This window comes from Hypomesus nipponensis, chromosome 7, assembly GCF_054491055.1.
Source record: "Hypomesus nipponensis isolate SF chromosome 7, ASM5449105v1, whole genome shotgun sequence".
NCBI lineage: Eukaryota > Metazoa > Chordata > Actinopteri > Osmeriformes > Osmeridae > Hypomesus > Hypomesus nipponensis.
The window spans coordinates 652,501-676,881 of NC_140367.1; the positions used below are offsets into that span (position 1 = coordinate 652,501).

The 24,381-nt window shown below is 53.0% G+C and overlaps 1 protein-coding gene across 4 annotated transcripts in view; it reads right to left on the reverse strand.

Annotated features, from left to right (window-relative positions):
* Positions 1-24,381, reverse strand: part of grip1 (glutamate receptor interacting protein 1) — a 61,268-nt gene that overhangs the window by 10,378 nt on the left and 26,509 nt on the right. For 3 of the 4 annotated variants that reach the window (XM_084701530.1, XM_084701529.1, XM_084701528.1), the window contains exons 2-12: positions 8,831-8,908; positions 6,056-6,191; positions 5,640-5,785; positions 4,961-5,044; positions 4,802-4,877; positions 4,569-4,714; positions 3,694-3,841; positions 2,844-3,013; positions 1,575-1,715; positions 583-732; positions 49-235 (exon numbers count right to left, since the gene is read on the reverse strand). In XM_084701530.1, the coding sequence (XP_084557656.1) occupies positions 49-235; positions 583-732; positions 1,575-1,715; positions 2,844-3,013; positions 3,694-3,841; positions 4,569-4,714; positions 4,802-4,877; positions 4,961-5,044; positions 5,640-5,785; positions 6,056-6,191; positions 8,831-8,908 (1,462 nt within the window). Of the gene's footprint in view, positions 1-48; positions 236-582; positions 733-1,574; positions 1,716-2,843; positions 3,014-3,693; positions 3,842-4,568; positions 4,715-4,801; positions 4,878-4,960; positions 5,045-5,639; positions 5,786-6,055; positions 6,192-8,830; positions 8,909-16,976; positions 17,136-24,381 lie in introns of those variants that run through there. The other variant, XM_084701531.1, reaches the window with a different exon arrangement.

Consider the following 24,381-nt stretch of genomic DNA (forward strand, 5'->3'; position numbering starts at 1 on the left):
TGGTGTGTGTGTGTGTTGGGGTGTGTGTGTGTGGTTCCAGGGTCCCACCTTTCCGCAGGGCTGTCAGGGTCCATGTAGGCGATGAGGGGGGGTGAGGAGAGGGTTTCCGTGGCGAAGACGCCCCCCTGCAGCTGGATCCCAAAGCCCAGCAGGGAGTCACTGACCAGGACCAGCTCTGTGGTCTCAGTGTGGACCACCTGGCCCGCCAGGCCCAGAGAGCTGGACGCCAGGGACACTGTGGGGGAGGGGGGAGAGGGGAGGGCTCATTGTATGTACCGTGTAGAGGAGACAGAAGATGTAGGGGTAGAGAGGTGGAGGCTGTAGGGGAGAGAGAGGTAGAGGCTGTAGGGGTAGAGAGGTGGAGGCTGTAGGGGTAGAGAGGTGGAGGCTGTAGGGGTAGAGAGGTAAAGGCTGTAGGGGGAGAGAGAGGTAGAGGCTGTAGGGGTAGAGAGGTAGAGGCTGTAGGGGTAGAGAGGTAGAGGCTGTAGGGGGAGAGAGAGGTAGAGGCTGTAGGGGGAGAGAGGTAGAGGCTGTAGGGGTAGAGAGGTAGAGGCTATAGGGGAGAGAGGTAGAGAGTCTTACAGGAGCTCTTGAAGTCCTTCTTCTTCATCTTCCTCTTCATCAGAGTGCCCCTGGGGCTGCTGGGATACATGTTCCTGGGCAGGGTGCCCATGTTCAGAGAGCTCAGGCTGTACGCACTCATAGAGGAGGGAGAGAAGGACGATCCCAGCGCTGCACACACACAAACACGCACACACACACACACACACACATGCACACACACACACGCGCACAGAAAGAGAAAGGATTTGTAAATATATGACACAATGAGCTTTGTAAGCCCTGTGGTAATTGGCTAATAACACTGTAGTATTTGACTAAATCCCAGATAATTGGCTGCACTCTGGGTCTGTATAGAGGAGTGGGAGAACCCCGTGGGCCAGATCTCCTGTCCTGTCTATCCAATCAGAGCTACCACCTAGACCACACCCACTGTGTCTGCTAACACACCCATGGAGAGAGAAAGGGAGAGAGAGAGAGAGAGGAAGGGAGAGAGAGGGAGAGAGAGGGAGAGAGAGAAGAAGGGAGAAAGAGAGGAAGGGAGAGAGAGAGGGAGAGAGAGAGGAAGGGAGAGAGAGGGAGAGGGATAGAGGGAGAGAGGAAGAGAGGGAGGAAGAGAGAGAGAGGGAGAGAGAGAGGAAGGGAGAGAGAGGGAGAGGGATAGAGGGATAGAGGGAGAGAGGAAGAGAGGGAGGAAGAGAGAGAGGAAGAGAGAGAGGAAGGGAGAGAGAGGGAGAGGGATAGAGGGATAGAGGAAGAGAGGGAGAGAGGGAGGAAGGGAGAGAGAGGGATAGAGGGATAGAGGGAGAGAGGGAGGATTAAACCCTTCAGTGTATTTCAGGGACAATAGAACAGTTTAGTTCTGCTCCAGTTCTCTCAGCCAAGAAACATTTGAGAGAGGAGAGGAAGAGGAGAGGAGGAGGAAGGGAAGGAGGAAGGGAAGGAGAGAGGCAGAGGTGCAGGAGAGGAGGAAGAGAGGAGGAGGATGAGGGAGGAGACGAGAGGAGGATTACGAGGGTTGCTGGGAGAGGTCTTCTTGTGCCGGGAGGACTGGTCAGGGTGGTAGGTGTTATAGTGTTGGTAGGGAGGGAAGCTGCTGGTGTTTGCAGACGAACTCTCCCATGGCAACGTACGAGTGCTTCTCTGGACCTTGACTGCACACACACACACAGATACAGACACCACACACACACAAATACAGACACACACACAACAAACAAAGAAGGGTGGACGCAAACACACACACACAGGGAGAGGCCAGAGGAACACAGAGGTATGAACACAGGGTCAAACACCAGGGCCAGGTCGAACAGCTACACTCACCAGGGTAGATGGGACAATAGACTCCTTCAGCTCCAGTCTGTCTCCTATAAAAACATTATAACCCTGCATCTGGACATGCCCAGAAACACACCTGATCTCTGCAATCTATTGATCTGGCCTATATCAGGCTTGAGGATAGATTGATCTGGTCTAAATCAGGCTTGAGGATTGATTGATCTGGTCTGGTTTGTGTCAGACTCAGGGATAGATTGATCTGGTTTGTGTTCAGCTCAGAGACAAACAGAGGACTGCATCACAGCAGTCGGTGAGAAGGAGAAAGGGATGGAGGGAGAAGGATGGAGAGGGATCGAGGCTGGGAGGAAAAAATGAGGGATTCATCATTCTGATAACATCTGTTCTATTAGCTGAAGGACAAATTCAGAGATAAAAGAGAGAGAGAGAAAAGTGAGAGAGGGGGAGTGAAGAGAGAAAAGTGAGAGAGGGGGAGTGAAGAGAGAAAAGTGAGAGAGGGGGAGTGAAGAGAGAAAAGTGAGAGAGGGGGAGTGAAGAGAGAAAAGTGAGAGAGGGGGAGTGAAGAGAGAAAAGTGAGAGAGGGGGAGTGAAGAGAGAAAAGTGAGAGAGGGGGAGTGAAGAGAGAAAAGTGAGAGAGGGGGAGTGAAGAGAGAAAAGTGAGAGAGGGGGAGTGAAGAGAGAAAAGTGAGAGAGGGGGAGTGAAGAGAGAAAAGTGAGAGAGGGGGAGTGAAGAGAGAAAAGTGAGAGAGGGGGAGTGAAGAGAGAAAAGACCAACAGAGGAATGTGCAGAGACTGTGTCACACCAGAATATGATGCAGTCAATGATGTCATCGACTTATCATCTCTGATAGGCTAGTTGTATTACTGCTGGGAGGGGCTAGACCTTTTTTGGCCTATCAAGTGGCAGGGAACATAACCACTATGGACCAATAACATGCTGATCAGACCCCCTGGAGACACAGTCTGGAGAGTGTGTGTGTGTGTACCGTGGTCGGGGCCCTTGAGGGCCAGCCTGGTCTGGTGGTGAGGTAGGATCTCCATCTTGACGTGCTGGCAGGCAGAGGCCAGCAGCTGTGTGGCCTCGGCCAGGGAGCAGCACTCCATGCTGGTCCCGTCCACACTGAGGATGTGGTCCCCTGCATGGAGAGCTCCACACCTGGGGACACACACACACACACGGAGAGACACAGAGACACAGAGAGACACACACAGAGACACACACACACACACGGAGAGACACACACAGAGACACACACACACGGAGAGACACACACAGAGACACACACACACACGGAGAAACACACACACACAGAGAGAGACACACACACACACAGCTGGTCAGTGAGCAGCTCTGGATTATTCCAGCTCCGGATGAGATATTGAATATCTATAATTACTCACTAAGAATTGATGCTTCTTGTAACTTTGTAAGTTAGTTACAGACGTGGCAAGAATAAAACACCCCAACCTGAGCACGCCTTCCTCCCTCCCCCTCTCTCCCCCTCCCCTCTCTCTATCTCTCTCTCTTTCTCTCTCCTTTCCTGTCTCCCCCCTCTCTCCCCCTCCCCTCTCTCTATCTCTCTCTCTCTCTTTCTCTCTCCTTTCCTCCCTCCCCCTCTCTCCCCCTCCCCTCTCTCTATCTCTCTCTCTCTCTTTCTCTCTCCTTTCCTGTCTCCCCCCTCTCTCCCCCTCCCCCCTCTCCCCCCCCCTCTCTCTCTCTCCCTCTCCTTCCCCTCTCTCCCCCTCTCTCCCCCTCTCTCTCCCCTCTCTCTCTCTCTGGTTCCCTTAGCGTTTCCTGTCCTCCCCCCACACCCTCCGCTCTGTGTGTGTTCTCACCTGTCTGCGATGCTGGCTGGCTTCACCTTGTCGATGATGATCACCTGCTTGTTGCAGTACATGGAGGTGGAGAGGGCGACGCCCAGACTGGAGCCCAGAGACTTGGCCACCTCCACCAGCAGGGGGCCTGATGCACTGGCTATGGAGTCTGAAGAAGAGGTACAGTAAGAGACCCGCCCTGACACACACACAACTGACACACACAACTGATCCCCCTGCTCTCTGCCCCTTCTCTCTGCCCCTGCTCTCTCCCCCTGCTGTCTCCCCTGCTCTCCCCCCTGCTCTCCCCCCTGCTCTCCCCCCTGCTCTCCCCCCTGCTCTCCCCCCATGCTCTCCCCCCTGCTCTCTCCCCCTGCTGTCTCCCCCTGCTGTCTCCCCTGCTCTCCCCCCTGCTCTCCCCCCTGCTCTCCCCCCTGCTCTCTCCCCCTGCTGTCTCCCCTGCTCTCCCCCCTGCTCTCCCCCCTGCTCTCCCCCCTGCTCTCTCCCCCTGCTGTCTCCCCTGCTCTCCCCCCTGCTCTCTCCCCCTGCTCTCTGCCCCTGCTCTCTGCCCCTGCTCTCTCCCCCTGCTGTCTCCCCTGCTCTCCCCCCTGCTCTCCCCCCTGCTCTCCCCCCTGCTCTCTCCCCCTGCTGTCTCCCCTGCTCTCCCCCCTGCTCTCCCCCCCTGCTCTCCCCCCCTGCTCTCTCCCCCTGCTGTCTCCCCTGCTCTCCCCCCCTGCTCTCTCCCCCTGCTCTCTCCCCCTGCTCTCTCCCCCTGCTGTCTCCCCTGCTCTCCCCCCCTGCTCTCTCCCCCTGCTGTCTCCCCTGCTGTCTCCCCCTGCTCTCACCCCCTGCTCTTTCCCCCTGCTCCCCCCCCTGCTCTCTCCCCCTGCTCTCACCCATGATGGAGACGTCGTACTCCACCAGCAGCGTGGCCTCCTGGCCGCACTGCTTCAGGATGCTCATGGCCTCGCTGTGGGTGGAGCCATGCAGACGGATCCCGTCGATGCTCAGTAGTCTGTCCCCCGGCTTGATGGTCCCTTCCCTGAGGGGGGAGAGGGGGGGGAGAGGGTACACTGAGCACACAGGATCTGTGCTCCACTAGTCATGTCTGGCAGTATTGATCCCCCACCTGTCTGCTGGTCCGTTTGGCCTGATGGTTGTTATGACAACCGGGCGGGACTTGTTCCGGTCTTCGTGGGCGCCGCCTTGGAGCAAAACACCATACATGTAACCATAGTTACGGCTTACACATACACACATCTACATAGACACACACACAAACACACACCTCGAATGACGAAGCCGAATGTGTTGCCTTCCTTGTGCAGAGTCACCTCCACGTTCTTAAACATCACCCCCGAACCCTGGACCGCTGCAGGCACACACGCACGTCAACACACACGTCAACACACTGTAGGACATAACAATAACAGCAGTAATAACAGAGGTAATAACAGCGGTAATAACAGAGGTAATAACAGAGGTAATAACAGAGGTAATGACAGAGGTAATAACAGAAGTAATAACAGCAGTAATAACAGTGGTAATAACAGAGGTAATAACAACAGTAATAACAGTGGTAATAACAGAGGTAATAACAACAGTAATAACAGTGGTAATAACAGAAGTAATAACAGAGGTAATAACAACAGTAATAACAGAGGTAATAACAACAGTAATAACAACAGTAATAACAACAGTAATAACAACAGTAATACCAATAGTAATAACAACAGTAATAACAGAGGTAATAACAGCAGTAATAACAGTGGTAATAACAGAGGTAATAACAACAGCAATAACAGTGGTAATAACAGAGGTAATAACAACAGTAATGACAGTGGTAATAACAGAGGTAATAACAACAGTAATAACAGAGGTAATAACAACAGTAATAACAACAGTAATAACAGTGGTAATAACAGAGGTAATAACAGCAGTAATAACAGAGGTAATAACAGACTCACAGACGGGCGGCAGCTCGAACTCCACCTCCAGAACCACACGTTCTCCAACGTTCTTCAGGAGGCTGATGATCTCATCGTGGCGGAACTTGGTCAGGTTGATGCCGTTGACCGACTTGATGTAGTCTCCTACGTTCAGCTGGTCACTTCTGGAGGGAGGGGGGGGATGGGGGAGGGGGAAGAGGGGGAGGATTACAATATTACACCTGTTAACAACAACTAACAGCACCTCACTAACAGTTAATAGCTCTGGCTATGTTGGTCTAGGGTACTGTGTGCATGCATGCATGTATATAGATTTTTATGTTTGTGTGTGTGTGTGTATATAAATGTGTGTGTGTATATAAATGTGTGTGTGTGTATAAATGTGTGTGTGTGTGTGTGTATAAATGTGTGTGTGTGTGTGAGAGAGTGTGTACCTGGCAGCGATGCCCCCCTGACGCAGGTTGGACACGCGGGGTCTCCCGTCCTTGTCCACGCCCCCGGACACCGTGAGGCCCAGCGTGGTGCCCTCCTTCTTCAGCAGCTCCACCAGCCCGCTGCCCCGGAACTCCTCTACAGGGGGCGACGTTCCAGCACCACTTTAACACTGAATATTTCACACAACTACGCATGCGCACACACTATACTCAAAGCCATATTCACTCACACACACACATAAACAGGTTAATTCAACGTTGATAGCCACAGCAGATTTGCCGGTATAGTTACTATAGCAACCACACACCCATATTCCCATACCATAGAGTGGTTATCAATCTCTACCTGACAGGAAGAGAGGTGCAGAGAGACTCTGATCACACATATATCTCTTTCCCCCTCCTCTCTCCCCCCTCCTCTCTCTCCCCCTCCTCTCTCTCCCCCTCCTCTCTCTCCCCCTCCCCCCTCCTCTCTTTCTCTGTCGTTTCAGGGAAAACGAAGTCATGTTTCTGTAGTATTTATATTTTAACAGTTTAAATATTCAAGATGCACTCGCCAGATGCATTTTCAGAGAGCGAGAGAAAGAGAGAGAGAGAGAGAGAGAGAGAGAGAGAGAGAGAGAGAGAGAGAGAGAGAGAGAGAGAGAGAGAGAGGAGAGAGAGACAGGAGAGAGAGGTAGAGGAGAGAGGAGAAAGAGAGGGAGAGAGAGACAGGAGAGAGAGGTAGAGGAGAGAGGAGAGAGAGAGGGGAGAGGGAGAGAAAGAGAGAGGGAGAGAAAGAGAGAGGGAGAGGGAGAGAAAGAGAGAGAGAGAGAGAGAGAGAGAGAGAGAGAGAGAGAGAGAGAGAGAGAGAGAGAGAGAGAGAGAGAGAGAGAGAGAGAGAGGGAGAGAGAGACAGGAGAGAGAGGTAGAGGAGAGAGGAGAGAGAGAGGGAGAGAGAGAGAGAGAGAGAGGTAGAGGTAGAGTGAAGTGCCCTTCCTGTCCCAGACAGAGGATGTTTAATGGATCCATCAACCTCTCTTTTTCTCATCAATCTGTCTAGTCCTCTCTCCCCAGCCCCTCCCCCTTACTCGCTCCTGTTATGTCTCTCAGCCCTAGAAAGACCAGCTAGAGAGACCAGAGAGAGAGACCATCCCCTACAGAGACCAGAGAGAGAGACCATCCCCTAGAGAGACCAGAGAGAGAGAGACCATCCAGAGACACTTGTCCTCCCCACCCACAAATCACTGCCTCTGCTTCTGGTAACTATCCCTCCCTCCCTCTCTCTCTGTCTCAACCCCATCCCTCCCTCCCTCCCTCTCTCTCTGTCTCAACCCCATCCCTCCCTCCCTCTCTCTCTGTCTCAACCCCATCCCTCCCTCCCTCCCACTCTCTCTGTCTCAACCCCATCCCTCCATCCCTCTCTCTCTGTCTCAACCCCATCCCTCCCTCCCTCTCTCTCTGTCTCAACCCCATCCCTCCCTCCCTCTCTCTCTGTCTCAACCCCATCCCTCCCTCCCTCTCTCTCTGTCTCAACCCCATCCCTCCATCCCTCCCTCTCTCTCTGTCTCAACCCCATCCCTCCCTCCCTCCCTCTCTCTCTGTCTCAACCCCATCCCTCCATCCCTCTCTCTCTGTCTCAACCCCATCCCTCCCTCCCTCTCTCTCTGTCTCAACCCCATCCCTCCCTCCCTCTCTCTCTGTCTCAACCCCATCCCTCCATCCCTCCCTCTCTCTCTGTCTCAACCCCATCCCTCCCTCCCTCCCTCTCTCTCTGTCTCAACCCCATCCCTCCCTCCCTCCCTCTCTCTCTGTCTCAACCCCATCCCTCCATCCCTCTCTCTCTGTCTCAACCCCATCCCTCCCTCCCTCTCTCTCTGTCTCAACCCCATCCCTCCCTCCCTCTCTCTCTGTCTCAACCCCATCCCTCCATCCCTCCCTCTCTCTCTGTCTCAACCCCATCCCTCCCTCCCTCCCTCTCTCTCTGTCTCAACCCCATCCCTCCCTCCCTCCCTCTCTCTCTGTCTCAACCCCATCCCTCCATCCCTCTCTCTCTGTCTCAACCCCATCCCTCCCTCCCTCTCTCTCTGTCTCAACCCCATCCCTCCCTCCCTCTCTCTCTGTCTCAACCCCATCCCTCCATCCCTCCCTCTCTCTCTGTCTCAACCCCATCCCTCCCTCCCTCCCTCTCTCTCTGTCTCAACCCCATCCCTCCCTCCCTCCCTCTCTCTCTGTCTCAACCCCATCCCTCCCTCCCTCCCTCTCTCTCTGTCTCAACCCCATCCCTCCATCCCTCTCTCTCTGTCTCAACCCCATTCCTCCCTCCCTCTCTCTCTGTCTCAACCCCATCCCTCCCTCCCTCTCTCTCTGTCTCAACCCCATCCCTCCCTCCCTCTCTCTCTGTCTCAACCCCATCCCTCCCTCCCTCTCTCTCTGTCTCAACCCCATCCCTCCATCCCTCTCTCTCTGTCTCAACCCCATCCCTCCCTCCCTCTCTCTCTGTCTCAACCCCATCCCTCCATCCCTCTCTCTCTGTCTCAACCCCATCCCTCCCTCCCTCTCTCTCTGTCTCAACCCCATCCCTCCCTCCCTCTCTCTCTGTCTCAACCCCATCCCTCCATCCCTCTCTCCATCCCTCCCTCCGCCACCCTTCTCTCTTTCAACCCTATTCCCTATCCCACTCCCTCAGTTTCAGTTTCAGTTCTCTCTCTCTCACACACACACACACACACACATTCACACACAACTACACAGTCATTCTCACACACACACACAGTCAGCGGTCAGGGTGGTTACCTGGGATACTCTGTCTTCTGATGGCCAGGGCTCCCTCTGGTGGATGGGAAGGGTTGGAGTGCTTATAGGGCCCCTCATCTGGAGAGAGAGGGAGATAGAGAGAGAGAGAGAGAGAGAGAGACAGAGAGAGACAGAGAGGGAGAGAGAGAGAGAGAGAGAGAGACAAAGAGAGAGACAGAGAGGGAGAGAGAGAGAGAGAGAGAGAGAGAGAGACAGAGAGAGAGAGAGAGAGAGAGAGAGAGATTAGTATTTCATCATAGCATGTGAACATGTATCGTACATCATCTTCATGTTCCTCCGGCAGGTCAAGAATGAACCATGAACTGGCCCCGGAATGACAAGATAAAAACTACACACACACTCACACACACACACACTCACACACACACACACTCACACACACACACACTCATACGCACACACTGTCATACACACACACAGAAAGGCTGTCAGAGTATCTAAAAGCACCTTAAGGTGCCGAGGAAGGGTGAGTCAGGGTGAAGCAGGGTGAGTCAGGGTGAGGCAAGGCGAGGCAGGGTGAGTCAGGGTGAGGCAAGGCGAGGCAGGGTGAGTCAGGGTGAGGCAAGGCGAGGCAGGGTGAGTCAGGGTGAGGCAAGGCGAGGCAGGGTGAGTCAGGGTGAGGCAAGGCGAGGCAGGGTGAGTCAGGGTGAGGCAAGGCGAGGCAGGGTGAGTCAGGGTGAGGCAAGGCGAGGCAGGGTGAGTCAGGGTGAGGCAAGGCGAGGCAGGGTGAGTCAGGGTGAGGCAGGGTGAGGCAGGGTGAGGTATTATTTAAATCTGCTGCTAATCACTGTCATACATCACTGCTGCCCAGGGGGAGGGGGGGGGGGTCATGCACAGGGTGATGGATGGAGCAGGGAGAGGGGGCAAGAATAAGAGATGAGTGTTAACATCAGACTGCAGAGAGATGCTTTGGTAGAGATGTAGCATAGCTGAGTCATCAAGCTGTCCATCTCCAGGATCTATGTCTACCAGCAGATCTACTCTTCAGGATCTGTCTACCAGCAGATCTACTCTTCTGGATCTATGTCTACCAGCAGATCTACTCTTCAGGATCTGTCTACCAGCAGATCTACTCTTCAGGATCTATGTCTACCAGCAGATCTACTCTTCAGGATCTATGTCTGCCAGCAGATCTACTCTTCAGGATCTGTCTACCAGCAGATATACTCTTCAGGATCAATGTCTACCAGCAGATCTACTCTTCAGGATCTATGTCTGCCAGCAGATCTACTCTTCAGGATCTGTCTACCAGCAGATATACTCTTCAGGATCAATGTCTACCAGCAGATCTACTCTTCAGGATCTATGTCTGCCAGCAGATCTACTCTTCAGGATCTATGTCTGCCAGCAGATCTACTCTTCAGGATCTGTCTACCAGCAGATCTACTCTTCAGGATCTATGTCTACCAGCAGATCTACTCTTCAGGATCTATGTCTGCCAGCAGATCTACTCTTCAGGATCTGTCTACCAGCAGATATACTCTTCAGGATCAATGTCTACCAGCAGATATACTCTTCAGGATCTATGTCTGCCAGCAGATCTACTCTTCAGGATCTATGTCTGCCAGCAGATCTACTCTTCAGGATCTGTCTACCAGCAGATCTACTCTTCAGGATCTATGTCTACCAGCAGATCTACTCTTCAGGATCTATGTCTACCAGCAGATCTACTTAGCCTATAGGGTTTCATCAGCCACATACAGTATTGGACCCTCTGATCTATTACTGGATCTATTTGATCTGTAACTGGATATGTGGATGTAAAACCTGCTGGGTCTTTAGCATCTACTCACCCACATCAGAGCTGAAGGCTTGGCGGGTTCCACACAAGAATGCCATGACAAGAGAGGACAGCCACACCTCGCCTAGCACGATGAGTTAGCCACATCTAGCCTAGCATGATGAGTTAGCCTAGCGTGATGAGTTTGCCTAGCACAATGAGTTAACCTAGCACGATGAGCTAGCCTAGCACGATGAGCTAACCTAGCATGATGAGTTAGCCTAATCTGCCAAGAAAGTCGTTTTGTACTAGCCTATTCAGTCTAGCCTGCTTTGCCTTCTTGATCTTAGCAAGTGTAGTTGGCCCAGATAGTCTAGCTAGTCTCACAGGAACATCCCCAGACGCTAACTGCTCATCGAGGCTCTGTCTGACTCCTCCACCTCCTAATCCTGTCTGACACACAAGCGGGTATTGGTCGACCAGGATGAACGTGGGAAGAAGATGAGGAGGAAGAAGATATGTGTTCATCAGTCCATCCTTCCATTTCGCTGGGCCGGACTCAGACCTCACAGAAAATGAGCTAACATGCTAGCAGCTAGGATGCTAAGATGTTGAGCTAAAGGAAGCTACACGCTAGGCAGGCACTAAGAGGTCTGAGTTAGCCTGCTTCTTCTGAACTGATGTAGGAAAGAAGGGACATCAGAACAGGGTAAGAGAGAGAGGGAGAGAGAGAGAGAATAAGAGAGACAGAGGGAGGGGATAGAGAGAACGAGAGAGCAAGAGAGAGGGAGAGAGAGAGAGAATAAGAGAGACAGAGGGAGGGGATAGAGAGAACGAGAGAGCAAGAGAGAGGGAAAGAGAGAGAGAATAAGAGAGACAGAGGGAGGGGATAGAGAGAACGAGAGAGCAAGAGAGAGGGAGAGAGAGAGAGCTAGCTGTCAGGTCAGTGTGTGATCATGCATACAGTTGTCTGGTAGATAGGTAGAGAGAAAGGGGGAGGGAAGGAGGGAGAGGCGGGAGGGAGGATAGGGAGGGAAACTTGAGGCAGGAAGGAGAGAGGGGGAAGGAAGGTTGGGGGTGAGGCTAGGGAGGGAAGGGGGAGTGAGGGGAAGGACCCCAAAAGGTTAGGGTGTACTGTTCTTCCTCCACTGCCTCTACGCCCTCTGCCTCCACTGCCTCTACACTCTCTGCCTCCACTGCCTCTACACTCTCTGCCTCCACTGCCTCTACACTCTCTGCCTCTACGCTCTCTGCCTCTACGCTCTCTGCCTCCACTACCTCCATGCTCTCTGCCTTATTCATCAAGCGCACACACAGCTACACAACTTCCTCCCACACACACACTCTCTCTCTCTCCTCTCATGTGATGCTAGTCGGTGTTCATCGTGTGAGTCGTGCGGTGGCGTGAGAGTCGGCTACAGGGAGAGAACCTGCCTGGGGGGGGGGGAGGGAGGGAAGGGGGGAGGGGGGGAGGGAGGGAGGGAGGGAGGGAGGGAGGGAGGGAGGGAGGGAAGGGGGGAGGGGGGTGCTCTCTATTCTTGGGTGAGCTCATCTTTTCAAATATTAACTATGAACTCCACACAGGCACTTCCCTGGGTGATTATAAGACAGAAAGAAAGGAAGGAGAGGGATAGGGAGGGGGGAGGAGGTGAGGGGGGAGGGAGAGGGAGGGGGGAGGAGGTTAGGGGGGAGGGAGAGGGATAGGGAGGGGGGAGGAGGTGAGGGGGGAGGGAGAGGGATAGGGAGGGGGAGGAGGTGAGGGGGGAGGGAGAGGGATAGGGAGGGGGGAGGAGGTGAGGGGGGAGGGAGAGGGATAGGGAGGGGGGAGGAGGTGAGGGGGGAGGGAGAGGGATAGGGAGGGGGAGGAGGTGAGGGGGGAGGGATAGGGAGGGGGGGAGGAGGTGAGGGGGGAGGGACAGGGATAGGGAGGGAGGGAGGAGGTGAGGGGGGAGGGATAGGGAGGGGGGAGGAGGTGAGGGGGGAGGGAGAGGGATAGGGAGGGGGGGAGGAGGTGAGGGGGGAGGGAGAGGGATAGGGAGGGAGGGAGGAGGTGAGGGGGGAGGGAGAGGGATAGGGAGGGGGAGGAGGTGAGGGGGGAGGGATAGGGAGGGGGGAGGAGGTGAGGGGGGAGGGAGAGGGATAGGGAGGGGGGAGGAGGTGAGGGGGGAGGGAGAGGGATAGAGAGGGGGAGGAGGTGAGGGGGGAGGGAGGGAGAGGGATAGGGAGGGGGGAGGAGGTGAGGGGGGAGGGGGGAGGGAGAGGGATAGGGAGGGGGGAGGAGGTGAGGGGGGAGGGAGAGGGATAGGGAGGGGGGAGGAGGTGAGGGGGGAGGGAGAGGGATAGGGAGGGGGGAGGAGGTGAGGGGGGAGGGAGAGGGATAGGGAGGGGGGAGGAGGTGAGGGGGGAGGGAGAGGGATAGGGAGGGGGAGGAGGTGAGGGGGGAGGGATAGGGAGGGGGGAGGAGGTGAGGGGGGAGGGAGAGGGATAGGGAGGGAGGGAGGAGGTGAGGGGGGAGGGAGAGGGATAGGGAGGGGGGAGGAGGTGAGGGGGGAGGGAGAGGGATAGGGAGGGGGGGAGAGGTGAGGGGGGAGGGATAGGGAGGGGGGGAGGTGAGGGGGGAGGGATAGGGAGAGGGGGAAGAGGGGAGGGAGAGGGTGGGGGAGGGAGAGGGTGGGGGAGGGAGGCAGAACAGTAAAGCAGGATGTTCAGGACCAGAGAGTTGGTAGTGGAGCAGAGAGGTCCCACTGCTGTCAGCCTCACTCTGAATCAACACAGGAGGAGGCTTCACTAGGGAAAGACTGGGGGCTGGGGTTGAGGTTGGGGTTGAGGCTGGGGTTGAGGCTGAAGGAATGTGGGGAATGTTGCAGAAACATTAGCAAGCTCTATATTGGCTTCTGACAGACATGTAAAACTGCTAACAAAAATCATCATCGCCAGAGGAACTTGAAAGAGAACATAAAACGCATAACCTTCCCCATCTCTCTCTCCTACACACACTCAAACTCTCTCTCTCTTTCTCACTCTATCTCTATCTCTCACACATTCTCTCTCTCTTTCTCACACACTCTCTCTCTTTCTCTCTCTCTCTCTCTCACACACACTCACTCACACAGAGCCAGATGTGTATATATATAGATCTGGGGCAGCCATTTCACAGTCCCACTGAGCATCCTGAGAGAGAGAGAGAGAGAGAGAGAGAGAGAGAGAGAGAGAGAGAGACAGAGAGAGAGAGAGAGAGAGAGAGACAGAGAGAGAGAGATAGAGAGAGAGACAGAGAGAGAGAGATAGAGAGAGAGAGAGAGAGAGAGAGAGAGAGAGTACTCTGAGCATCATGAGAGAGAGAGAGAGAGAGAGAGAGAGATAGAGAGATAGAGAGAGAAAGACAGAGAGAGAGAGAGAGAGAGAGATAGAGAGAGAGAGAGAGAGAGAGAGAGAGAGAGAGAGAGACAGAGAGTACTCTGAGCATCATGAGAGAGAGAGAGTATTCTGAGCATCTCTGTATTCATACATGAGAGCTTTACTAACTTCTCAGCCTTCAGGACGACTGACTCCACCAGTCACCAAACCACCTCTGTTACCCACATACACAGCCACAGAGGCTAGTCTTAGAGGGTAGTGCATACACACTCACCATAGGCATACATACAAACACACATGTCCACACACACAGCAAAATCATCTGGGTAGGAAGGCATTAACCACCTCTGGGAGTTTTTCCTTGTTTTCCTTGAGGGTTTAGGTTGGTTGAGGGGCAGTTCTATGGGCGTATGTGAGGCCCTCTGTGACATGCTTGCGTGTAAAAAGGGCTATACAAATACATTTGATTTGATTGATTAACACACTGGAAACTGTACCTGCCATGTAACAACATTAAGGAAAGCTTCGGTTTCCCATCAGTGGTAGATGTGTGTGTGTGTGTGTGTGTGTGTGAACTTGCATGTGTACGTAGGCGTGTGTGTATGCGTATGGTGTGTGTGTATGCATGTGCATCTGTGTGTGTGTGTGTGTGATATTTCTGCAGAATGACGGTAATCTGAACAGAGAGCTGGAACCTCCTCCATTCTCGCTCTGATTGGCTGCCTTCTGTAGCACGCTTAATGCCTGCCCAGGATTGGTTCCTATCCATTAAACCCCTGGCGCTGATTGGTCTCCTTTGTTCCATCCTGGTAAACATCCTCATCATCATCATCCTCCTCCTCCTCATCCTCCTCTTCCTCGCCTGCACAGTAGGAGGTAATGAAGCTCTCTGACATCAGTCTCATCCCCTCCTCTCTCCTCTCTCTTTCTCCACCCCTCCTCTCTGCCCACATAACCAGAAAACACAGGTCTGGACAGGAGCATGGGGCTGAGACACCGCACACAGCACACACACACACACACACACACACTTGCACCATGTGGTAACAGCACTGCAGCACCTGGGACCTGCCTAGAATACAGAAGCCAGCAGATGTCTCACACACACACACAGTCCAAGCTAGAGCATCCCCCCCCATAGACACCCAGACCTGCCCAGACCTGACACACACACACCTGATGTAATCCCCCCCCAGCCAGCAGTACCCCCCCCCCCAGCCAGCAGTATCCCCCCCCCAGCCAGCAGTACCCCCCCCCCAGCCAGCAGTACCCCCCCCCCCAGCCAGCAGTACCCCCCCCCAGCCAGCAGTACCCCCCCCAGCCAGCAGTACCCCCCCCCCAGCCAGCAGTACCCCCCCCCCAGCCAGCAGTACCCCCCCCAGCCAGCAGTACCCCCCCCCCAGCCAGCAGTACCCCCCCCCCAGCCAGCAGTACCCCCAGCCAGCAGTATCCCCCCCCCCCCCCCAGCTAGCAGTATCCCCCCCCCCAGCCAGCAGTACCCCCCCCCCAGCCAGCAGTACCCTCCCCCCAACCAGCAGTATCCCCCCCCCCCCAGCCAGCAGTATCCTCCCCCAGCCAGCAGTATCCTCCCCCCAGCCTGCAGTACCCCCCCCCCCCCCCCCCCCCCCAGCCTGCAGTATCACCCTCAAGTTGGGTAGAGATGGACGAGGGGTGTGATGGAGGTTTGGATGGCTGGCAGGCCAACTGGCTGGCTGACTGACTGGCTGGCAGCACTAAGTAGACTAGTTCAGACTATTATGGTCTGGGAGGAGTGTTTCCATGGCAGCCGATGATGGCTAAGGTGACAGATTACAGTCTGTCCGCAGCAGGGGGCGGAGCCTAGGAGAGCATGGAGTGATAAGCCCCGCCCCCCACTCCTGACAGCTGGGTGGATGTAGGTTAAGCTTGGAACAGCCATCACCCCCGGCAACACCATCACACTTGCACACTCATACTGGTACAAGGCACAACATCTGTATCCATCCCAGCTCCAGCTCCAAGGGGGGGGGGAGCACACTTGAATTGGAGACAGAGTTCTTAAAGAGTGGAACAGAGGAAGTAGAGAGATCTTTAAGGAGGAAGTGGGATGTTTGGAGAGGAAGTGAGGGTCTTTAAGGATGAAGTGATAGACTTCTGTATGAAAGAATGATGCCAGCCCAGTGGGTAAATATACCTCCATTACAAAGAGGGAAAATAACTACACACACACACACACAAACACAAACAGCTCTGGGAAAGATTAAGAGACCACTGCTCTTTTTACTTTTCTTTCCAAAAACATTGAGAAGGACATTTTTGAGTTAGGTACAGAAGGCCCTGCTGTTCCTCATTCAATTTCCTGATCTAATTATTTGGAAAGGAAGAAAAGAAAAGAAAAAGGTGCAGTGGTCTCTTAATCTTTCCCAGAGTTGATACACACACACACACCCACACACAAGCAGTCACATGGTTGAGCAGAAGCACCTGCATCGATCTGGATAATCAATAAGACCAAATCCGGATCTGGTCTCTCTTTCTCTCTCTCTCTGTGTGTGTCTCTCTCTCTCCCTCTCTGTCTCTCTCTCTCTCTCTCTCTCACACACACACACACACCAGGTACAAGAGATCCCCTGCTAAAGTCATAAACAGACTACCCTTCTCTCTCCCCCCCTCTCTCTCTCCCCCCCCTCTCTCTCCCCCCCCTCTCACTCTCCCCCCTCTCACTCTCCTCCCTTTCATCCCTCTCTCCATCTCCTGTATTAACCAGTCCAGTCTGCACACACAGGAAACAGCTCCTGTGTCCACTTATAGTCCCTCTTCCCCCTCTCCACCCCCCCCCCCCATCCCCCCCTTCTCTCTCCCCCTCTCTCCGCTAAACAGTGACATTATCATCTCCCTCCGGTCTGCCACCCTACCGACTACGCATGCCCCTCCCCCCTCCCATTCCCCTTCAGAGAACCGTTCGAAACATCAGCACTCTCTCTTTCCATTTCTGTTACCGACTACCGGTCTCTCGATGCTTCTACGGACAACTCGAGCACATCAACGTGAAACACACACACTGCCTACCTTTGTTGACTCTCCGCAGGATTTGACAGCGGCATTTGAAAGACACGGCTATCATGCTAGCTCAGTGTGTGCCGTCCAGATGCTCGTACAAGGGTTTTCGGTGTGATGTATTCAGCGCGCGGGCATCTAGATTCCCAGCACATATCAGGCGCGAGGTCGTCCCATCAGAGAAGGGTATAGCCCGCTACACACGCGCTGCTCATGGTACCGCAGCAGATAGAATTATTTACCCTCTTCGTTCCATCCCTCCGTACCGCGCCGGGATCCGTTCTAGAAGCGACAAATCATGTTTTCTAAATATGCGCGAATGGATCAGAAGGGGAGGGTGCGCGTGAGCGAGCGAGGCAGCTGTGAGAAGCGAAAGCGCCTGCAGCATCCGGAGGTGTTCTCGCGCTCTGGCGGGGATTTATGAGACAGAGAAGCCACCAGAGGGGCCTTACCAAACCTCGGTTCAGACAAACCGCGCCGTTACTCTCCCGCCCGGTCACCGTGATAGAGGCAGGTGTAGGCGAACCACCGCATTACGCAACCGGCAGCTGATGTGATTCAGGTCGGTCGGTCGGTCGAATGTCTCGGGGATTCTGTTATGGGCCGCCGGTCGTGAGCGGGGAGACGATAGAACAGCCACGCGCAGCCGTCGAAATGAAATTAATCCGCCTTATTTGCCCTCGAGCCCCCGTTAACGGACGGAGTGCAGCTCTCCACAGCTGTGATTGAAGTCACATTACCCGTTTCCGCTCCCGGGAGGTGATGAACGGACTGGCTCAGTTCCAACCACTCCCGCACGGTACCGTTCTGTCTGATATCACGCCCCCCGGTAGAAATTTAACGTTTGCAAACATCGATTACATTTGTCTCTTGTTTCATTGGCTTTTGAAAACATATCAAACGTTACATAACGATTGCCCTGCCCCAGTACTGGCTAATTATAAAAGCCAGTTATGAGTCCAATCATTCGTTGATTCTAAACGTACTGTAGGGCCTACTGTCTCTGTCTTAATCCTTCATTTTAGTGAGTGTGATGTTTAGGTGTGTGTGTGTGCGCACTTGAGAGGATGTATATGTGTTTGTGTGAGTACGTGATTGTGTGTGTGTATATGTGAGTGTGTGAGAATGTGTGAGTGTGTTTGAGCGTCTGCTAAATGACTAAACGTATGTGTGTGTGAGTATGTGTGAGTGCTTGTTTCATGCTCTGGTGAATAATAACAGCAGCATTTAGGTCAGTATCACACACAGTATCACGCAGTGGTTGGCTTTAGACGCATGTTTGTGTGTGATTATGAGTGTGTGTGAGCGTGAGAGAGTGTATGTGAGTGTGAGTGTGAGAGTGTGTGTGAGAGTGTGAGTGTGAGAGAGTGTGTGTGAGAGTGTGAGTGTGTGTGAGAGTGTGTGAGTGTGAGAGTGTATGTGAGTGTGAGTGTGAGAGTGTGTGTGAGAGTGTATGTGAGTGTGTGAGTGTGAGAGTGTGTGTGAGTGTGTGTGTGTGAGAGTGTGTGTGAGTGTGTGAGTGTGAGAGTGTGTGTGAGAGTGTATGTGAGTGTGAGAGTGTATGTGAGTGAGAGTGTGTGTGAGAGTGTATGTGAGTGTGTGAGTGTGAGAGTGTGAGAGTGTGTGTGAGAGTGTGTGAGTGTGAGAGTGTATGTGAGTGTGAGTGTGAGAGTGTGTGTGAGAGTGTGAGTGTGTGTGAGAGTGTGAGTGAGTGTGAGAGTGTGTGAGAGTGTGTGTGAGTGTGAGAGTGTGTGTGAGAGTGTGTGTGAGTGTGTGTGAGTGTGAGAGTGTGTGTGAGTGTGAGAGTGTGTGTGAGTGTGTGTGAGTGTGAGAGTGTGTGTGAGTGTGTGTGAGTGTGTGTGAGTGTGAGTGTGAGAGTGTGTGTGTGTGAGAGTGTGTGTGTGAGGTGAAACAAGGAAACACCCTACATGTGTGTAAGTGATGGTTAGGGTTAGAGATGGGGCTGGGACAGATGGATTATCATCTGATAGATTATAATCTGATTAGATTACATAGAACAGACATGGCTAGGACTCGTGCACTGGGATTGGCCAACCAAAAAAGAGGGGAGGGGCTTGAGTCCTGATCCCTGTGACTGTCATATTCATACCTGGAAGCAGTCTATAGACTGTTCTATACCTTCTAATATGTGGTCTGTAGACTGATATATACAGGGGGAGGGGGTGGAGGGGAGGGGGGAGGACGTATGGTGTAGCGGCTGGATGAGCGTGACTGACACCTGTCACTAACACCTCTGACCATAGGGGAGGTGAGGGGGAGGCGGTAGCTGCGGCAACAAAGCAGGCCGGAGATGCTGAGTGTTGTTCAGTCTGTCAGCCACCAGAGGGAGCTGCAGGCTGGAGATGCTGAGTGTTGTTCAGTCTGTCAGCCACCAGAGGGAGCTGCAGCACTGAGGAACAGAGGGGTCGAGGTGCTGACACACGCTATCTCGCACACACACACTCTCTTTCTCTGTCAAACACTCTCGCACACACACACACACACACACACACACTCTCACACATACTCTCTCTCTCTGTCACACCCCAACAGACACCACAACCTTTTCACACACACAGGTTGAGGTGGTTGCCATGGTGACCCCTGTCTGGCAGCATAGGAGGGCTTAGTGATGCTGATGATGGTAGAGGTGTGTGTGTGTGTGTGAGCACAGGGCAATGGAGGTCGATGCTCCAACCTACTTCCTGTGTCTAATAGAGAAAAGAGAGACGGAGAGGAAGGGGGGAGGGGGGGCAGAAAGTTCCAGAGAGACAAAGAGAGAGGCGGGGAGGGAGAGAGAGAGGGGGAAAGAGAGGGAGAGGGGGAAAGAGAGGGAGAGAGGGAAAGAGAGGGAGAGAGGGGGGAGGGAGAGAGAGAGGGGGGGAGATAGAGAGGGAAAGAGAGGGAGAGAGGGGGGAGGGAGAGAGAGAGAGAGAGGGGGAGGGAGGGAGAGAGGGAGAGAGAGGGAGAGAGAGAGGGGGGGGGATTGTGGGGTAATCAAACAAGCTAATGTAATGCTTGATCAATGGCCTGCCTAATGATGAGTTTACTGGAGAGCCTACACTCACTCACTCACACACACTCATTTACACACACACACACACACACACCCTCACAAACTAATACACACGCACACACTAATACACACTCACACACACTAATACACACTCACACACACTCTAATGCACACTGACACACACGGTTGCCTGACATACACTGTACATTTATTTATGAATGATGTGCCGACCAAACCAGAACTACCACCGTGACCCTCACCACACTGTCTCCACCGTGACCCTCACCACACTGTCTCCACCGTGACCCTCACCACACTGTCTCCACCGTGACCCTCACCACACTGTCTCCACCGTGACCCTCACCACACTGTCTCCGCGCTCTTCTCGGGTAGTTAACCTGATTCCTCTGGGCAGTTAAACTAGATCATCTGCATTAGGAAACTAGATCATCTGGATTAGGAATCTAGATCATCTGGATTAGGAAACTATATTATATGGGTTAGTTAACCAGGTAATCCGGTTAGATTGAGATAGTGTAGTTAGCTAGCATGGGTAGTTGGTATAGTGAATTAGTGTGGTTAGCTAGTTAATCAGGTTAGCTAGTCTAGATAGTATAGTTATTATGGTTAGCTAGTTTAGCTAACATGGGTAGTTTGTAGCAAACTGTTGGCCTAGGGGTGGTTGTCATGGCAACACTGACAGGAGTACCTCAGAGACCAGCCCCTACCCATAATCCATCTGGGTGAGCTGGTATGGAGCCAGGGTATTTCTGTTCAGCAAGAAGACCCTCCATCTCTCCTCTTCTCCCCTCCCGTCCTCTCCTCCTCATCTCCTCTCGTTTCCCTCCTCTGTGATCCTGTTAGCTCCCTCTCTCCCTCCCCCTCTCTCTCTCCCTCTCTCTCTCTCCCTCTCTCTCTCCCTCTCTCTCTCTCTCTCTCTCTCTCTCTCTCTCTCTCTCTCTCTCTCTCTCCCTCTCTCTCTCTCTCTCTCTCTCTCTCTCTCCCTCTCTCTCTCTCTCTCTCTCTCTCTCTCTCTCCCTCTCTCTCTCTCTCTCTCTCTCTCTCTCCCTCTCTCTCTCTCTCTCTCTCTCTCTCTCTCCCTCTCTCCCTCTCTCTCTCGAAGTATGTGTGACTGTAAAGCTCATTATGGTCTGAGTGTGTTCAGCAGCCTCTTAAAAGTCCTGGTCCAGACCAGCTTTCAGCTGATCACACACACTCCACCTGCACACACACACACACACACACACACACTCCACCTGCACACACACACACACACTCCACCTGCACACACACACACCACCTGCACCCACCCACCACACACACACACACACACACAACCACACACACCCACCCACAACCTAACTACACACACACAGGTTGTTTAGAGTCTCAATCCTACATGTAGCTGCCTATTTCAGAATGTATATTATGGGATGATGAATTGTCCAGAAAGAGAGAGGGAGAGGGAGGGAGGGAGGGAGGGAGGGAGGGAGGGAGGGAGGGAGGGAGGGAGGGAGGGAGGGAGGGAGGGAGGGAGGGAGGGAGGGAGGGAGGGAGGGAGGGAGGGAGGGAGGGAGGGAGGGAGGGAGGGAGGGAGGGAGGGAGGGAGGGAGGGAGGGAGGAGGGGGAGGGGAGAAAAATGCTAGTGTTCAGTCATAATGTAAAGATTGACAGGTTTTATGGGTCACAATAAACAGCAGAAGTTGACACTACAATGGGAGGTGTTCTGCTTTCTCTTTCTCTCCCTCTCTCTCTGTTTCTCTCTCTCTCACACACACACACACACGTGTGTAAGTAAAAGAGTGTTTTGCATTGACAGCTCACCGGCCAGGAGAGCTCACAGGAAGCTTTTATATGCTGACTGAAACAACCGGAAAAAAATGAATCTTTTAAAGGGATTTCCATCCAGTGCTCCCTGCCTGAAGCTAAGGCACACACAGAGAGAGAAACAGAGAGAGAGAGAAACAGAGAGAAACAGAGAGAAAAAGAGATGTGCTTGTCTGCACATATCAGAGAAAGAGTTTGTTTGTGTATGTTGTATGTGTGTGTGTCTGTCAGAGATGAGCATTGATTAGCAGGGTACGATCTCCACAGGTCATCAGATTCTACAGTATGATCTCCACAGGTCAGGGGTCAGGGGTCCTGTCTGCCTTCTGGAGCAAATACACCCTCGGGCGTGTACGTATGTACCCTAACCCTAACCCATATGTACTGGTACGTGAATGTGTGTGTGTGTCTGGAGAACACAAGACAGGGGTTTGATGTTCTATTTCCTTTTAAACAGCCAATCGGAGTGAGCCTACTCTGACTCATAATTCCCACTGGTTAGGATCTGGGAAGTTGGTACCGATTGGCTGGCTCAGAAGGGGTGTCTGGCTCTGATTGGCTGGTTGGGGTTCAGGCCCTCTGGATGCCCCTTAGCTAACACACCAGCTGTGCCAGTTGCCATGGATACCAGCTGATGAATTATGGAGAGAGAGACTAAATCTGCCAACCTAGATTTGATCAGAGGAGAGGAGGAGAGGTGAGAGAAACAGGAGAGACAAGCAGACATTCCCTTCTCTCTCTCTCATCACCCTCTTCCTCCCCACTAGGTTCACATAAAAGCCTGACTCCCCAAGTATTTCTACATAACAGTCACACACACACACACTCTCTCACACACACACTCTAACACACTCTCACACACACTCTCTGGAGCCAAGGAGCACAGCATCATAAGTGAACTGGAGCAGCTGAAACAGGCAAGCAGAGAGAGAATCTCTCCTGGTAAAGCAAGACAAGCAGGGAGAGACCCGATGGACCACAGAGGAGAGACCTGATGGACCACAGAGGAGATACCCGATGGACCACAGAGGAGATACCAGGTAGAAACCAAAGAAAGACAGACTACTCCCTGTTGTCCAGGAGGCTCCTTCCTGTCAGGGTGCTGATTGATCAGACAGGCGTATGATTGGCTGATTACAGTGTAACATAGCATGATGTCATGACAGACACGCAGATGTTCCAATGGTGTAGGGTAATAACAGGCCTGGACGTCCAATCAGAAAGGGCACCACAGCTAGGGGGCGGGGTTCTGCCCGGGGTCTCACATTACTGTCACACAGACCCCTGTAATCTGTGTGTGTGTGTGGATGTGTGTGTGTGGTTTGTGTGTGGTGTGTGTGAACAGGTAGGACCCCAGCTGTGCTCATCTCTGATAACAGTCTATTGCTGCTCATCAGCACACAGCTGCTGCTGCACACACACACACTCCTACACACACACACTCCTACACACACACACTCCTACACACACACACTCCTACACACACTCATACACACACACAACACACCACTCCCACACCAGTGTAAACATCAGCCTACTTAGAACTCTGAAGGCAAAAGAACAAAAGCGCCACAACCTCTTGCTGAAAGAGAGAGGGAGAGAGGAAGAGAGGGAGGGATAGAGAGAGAGAGAGAGAGAGAGAGAGAGAAGAGAGAGAGAGAGAGAGAGAGAGAGAGGGGGAAGAAAGAACAAGGAGAGATGGAGGGACTGATAGAGGCAGTGAGACAGATTGCTGGATAGGGGGAAAGATGGAGGGATGGATAGAGGATGAGGAAGGAATGTTGGTCCTTCTCTTCTCATTCCTCTCTCTCTCTCTCTCTCTCTCTCTCTCTCTCTCTCTCTCTCTCTCTCTCTCCCTCTCTCTCTCAAACACACACATACAGATCTCTAAGCATGGAGGCTATAAATATAGTGTTCCAGCATCCATGATAACAGACCCAGTCAGGTGTGGAATGCTCTACAATCACACACGCACACACATGCACACACCTACACACACAAACCGACACACACCCCCTTCCACCCCATCCATGCTGAAGGTCAGGACAAGTTACCATGTGGTCTGCACAACTAGAACACACGTGCAAACACACACACATTAGTGCACACATACATTAGTGCGCACACACATTAGTGCACACACACATTGGTGCACACACACATTGAGGGTTTGGAACCAAAGCAATAATCCCTCTGCCTCTCCTTCATATATCAAGAAAAATTAATTGAACTAAGATAGTGTTTGTGTGTGAGCGTGTGTGGACCTCTCTGCTTTTCTGTCTCATATTCATTATTGATGTTGTCAACACAGATTTGAATCATTCAATATGTTCAGTGTGTAACATCTTGTTTGACTGCTTGTTTGGGCAAACTGGGTCCATGAGTCTGTATGATCCTGACCAGGAGATCCAGCAGATATTACACACACAGTCTGTCTTTACCATGGAATTCACTTTAAATCCCTACAGGCACTAGAGTGTGTGTGTGTGTGTGTACAGTCAGTGCCAGATTCCTGTGGTGCAGGACAGGATTGACACTGATAACTGGCTCTTATATAGAAGAGCGCTGGAGAGG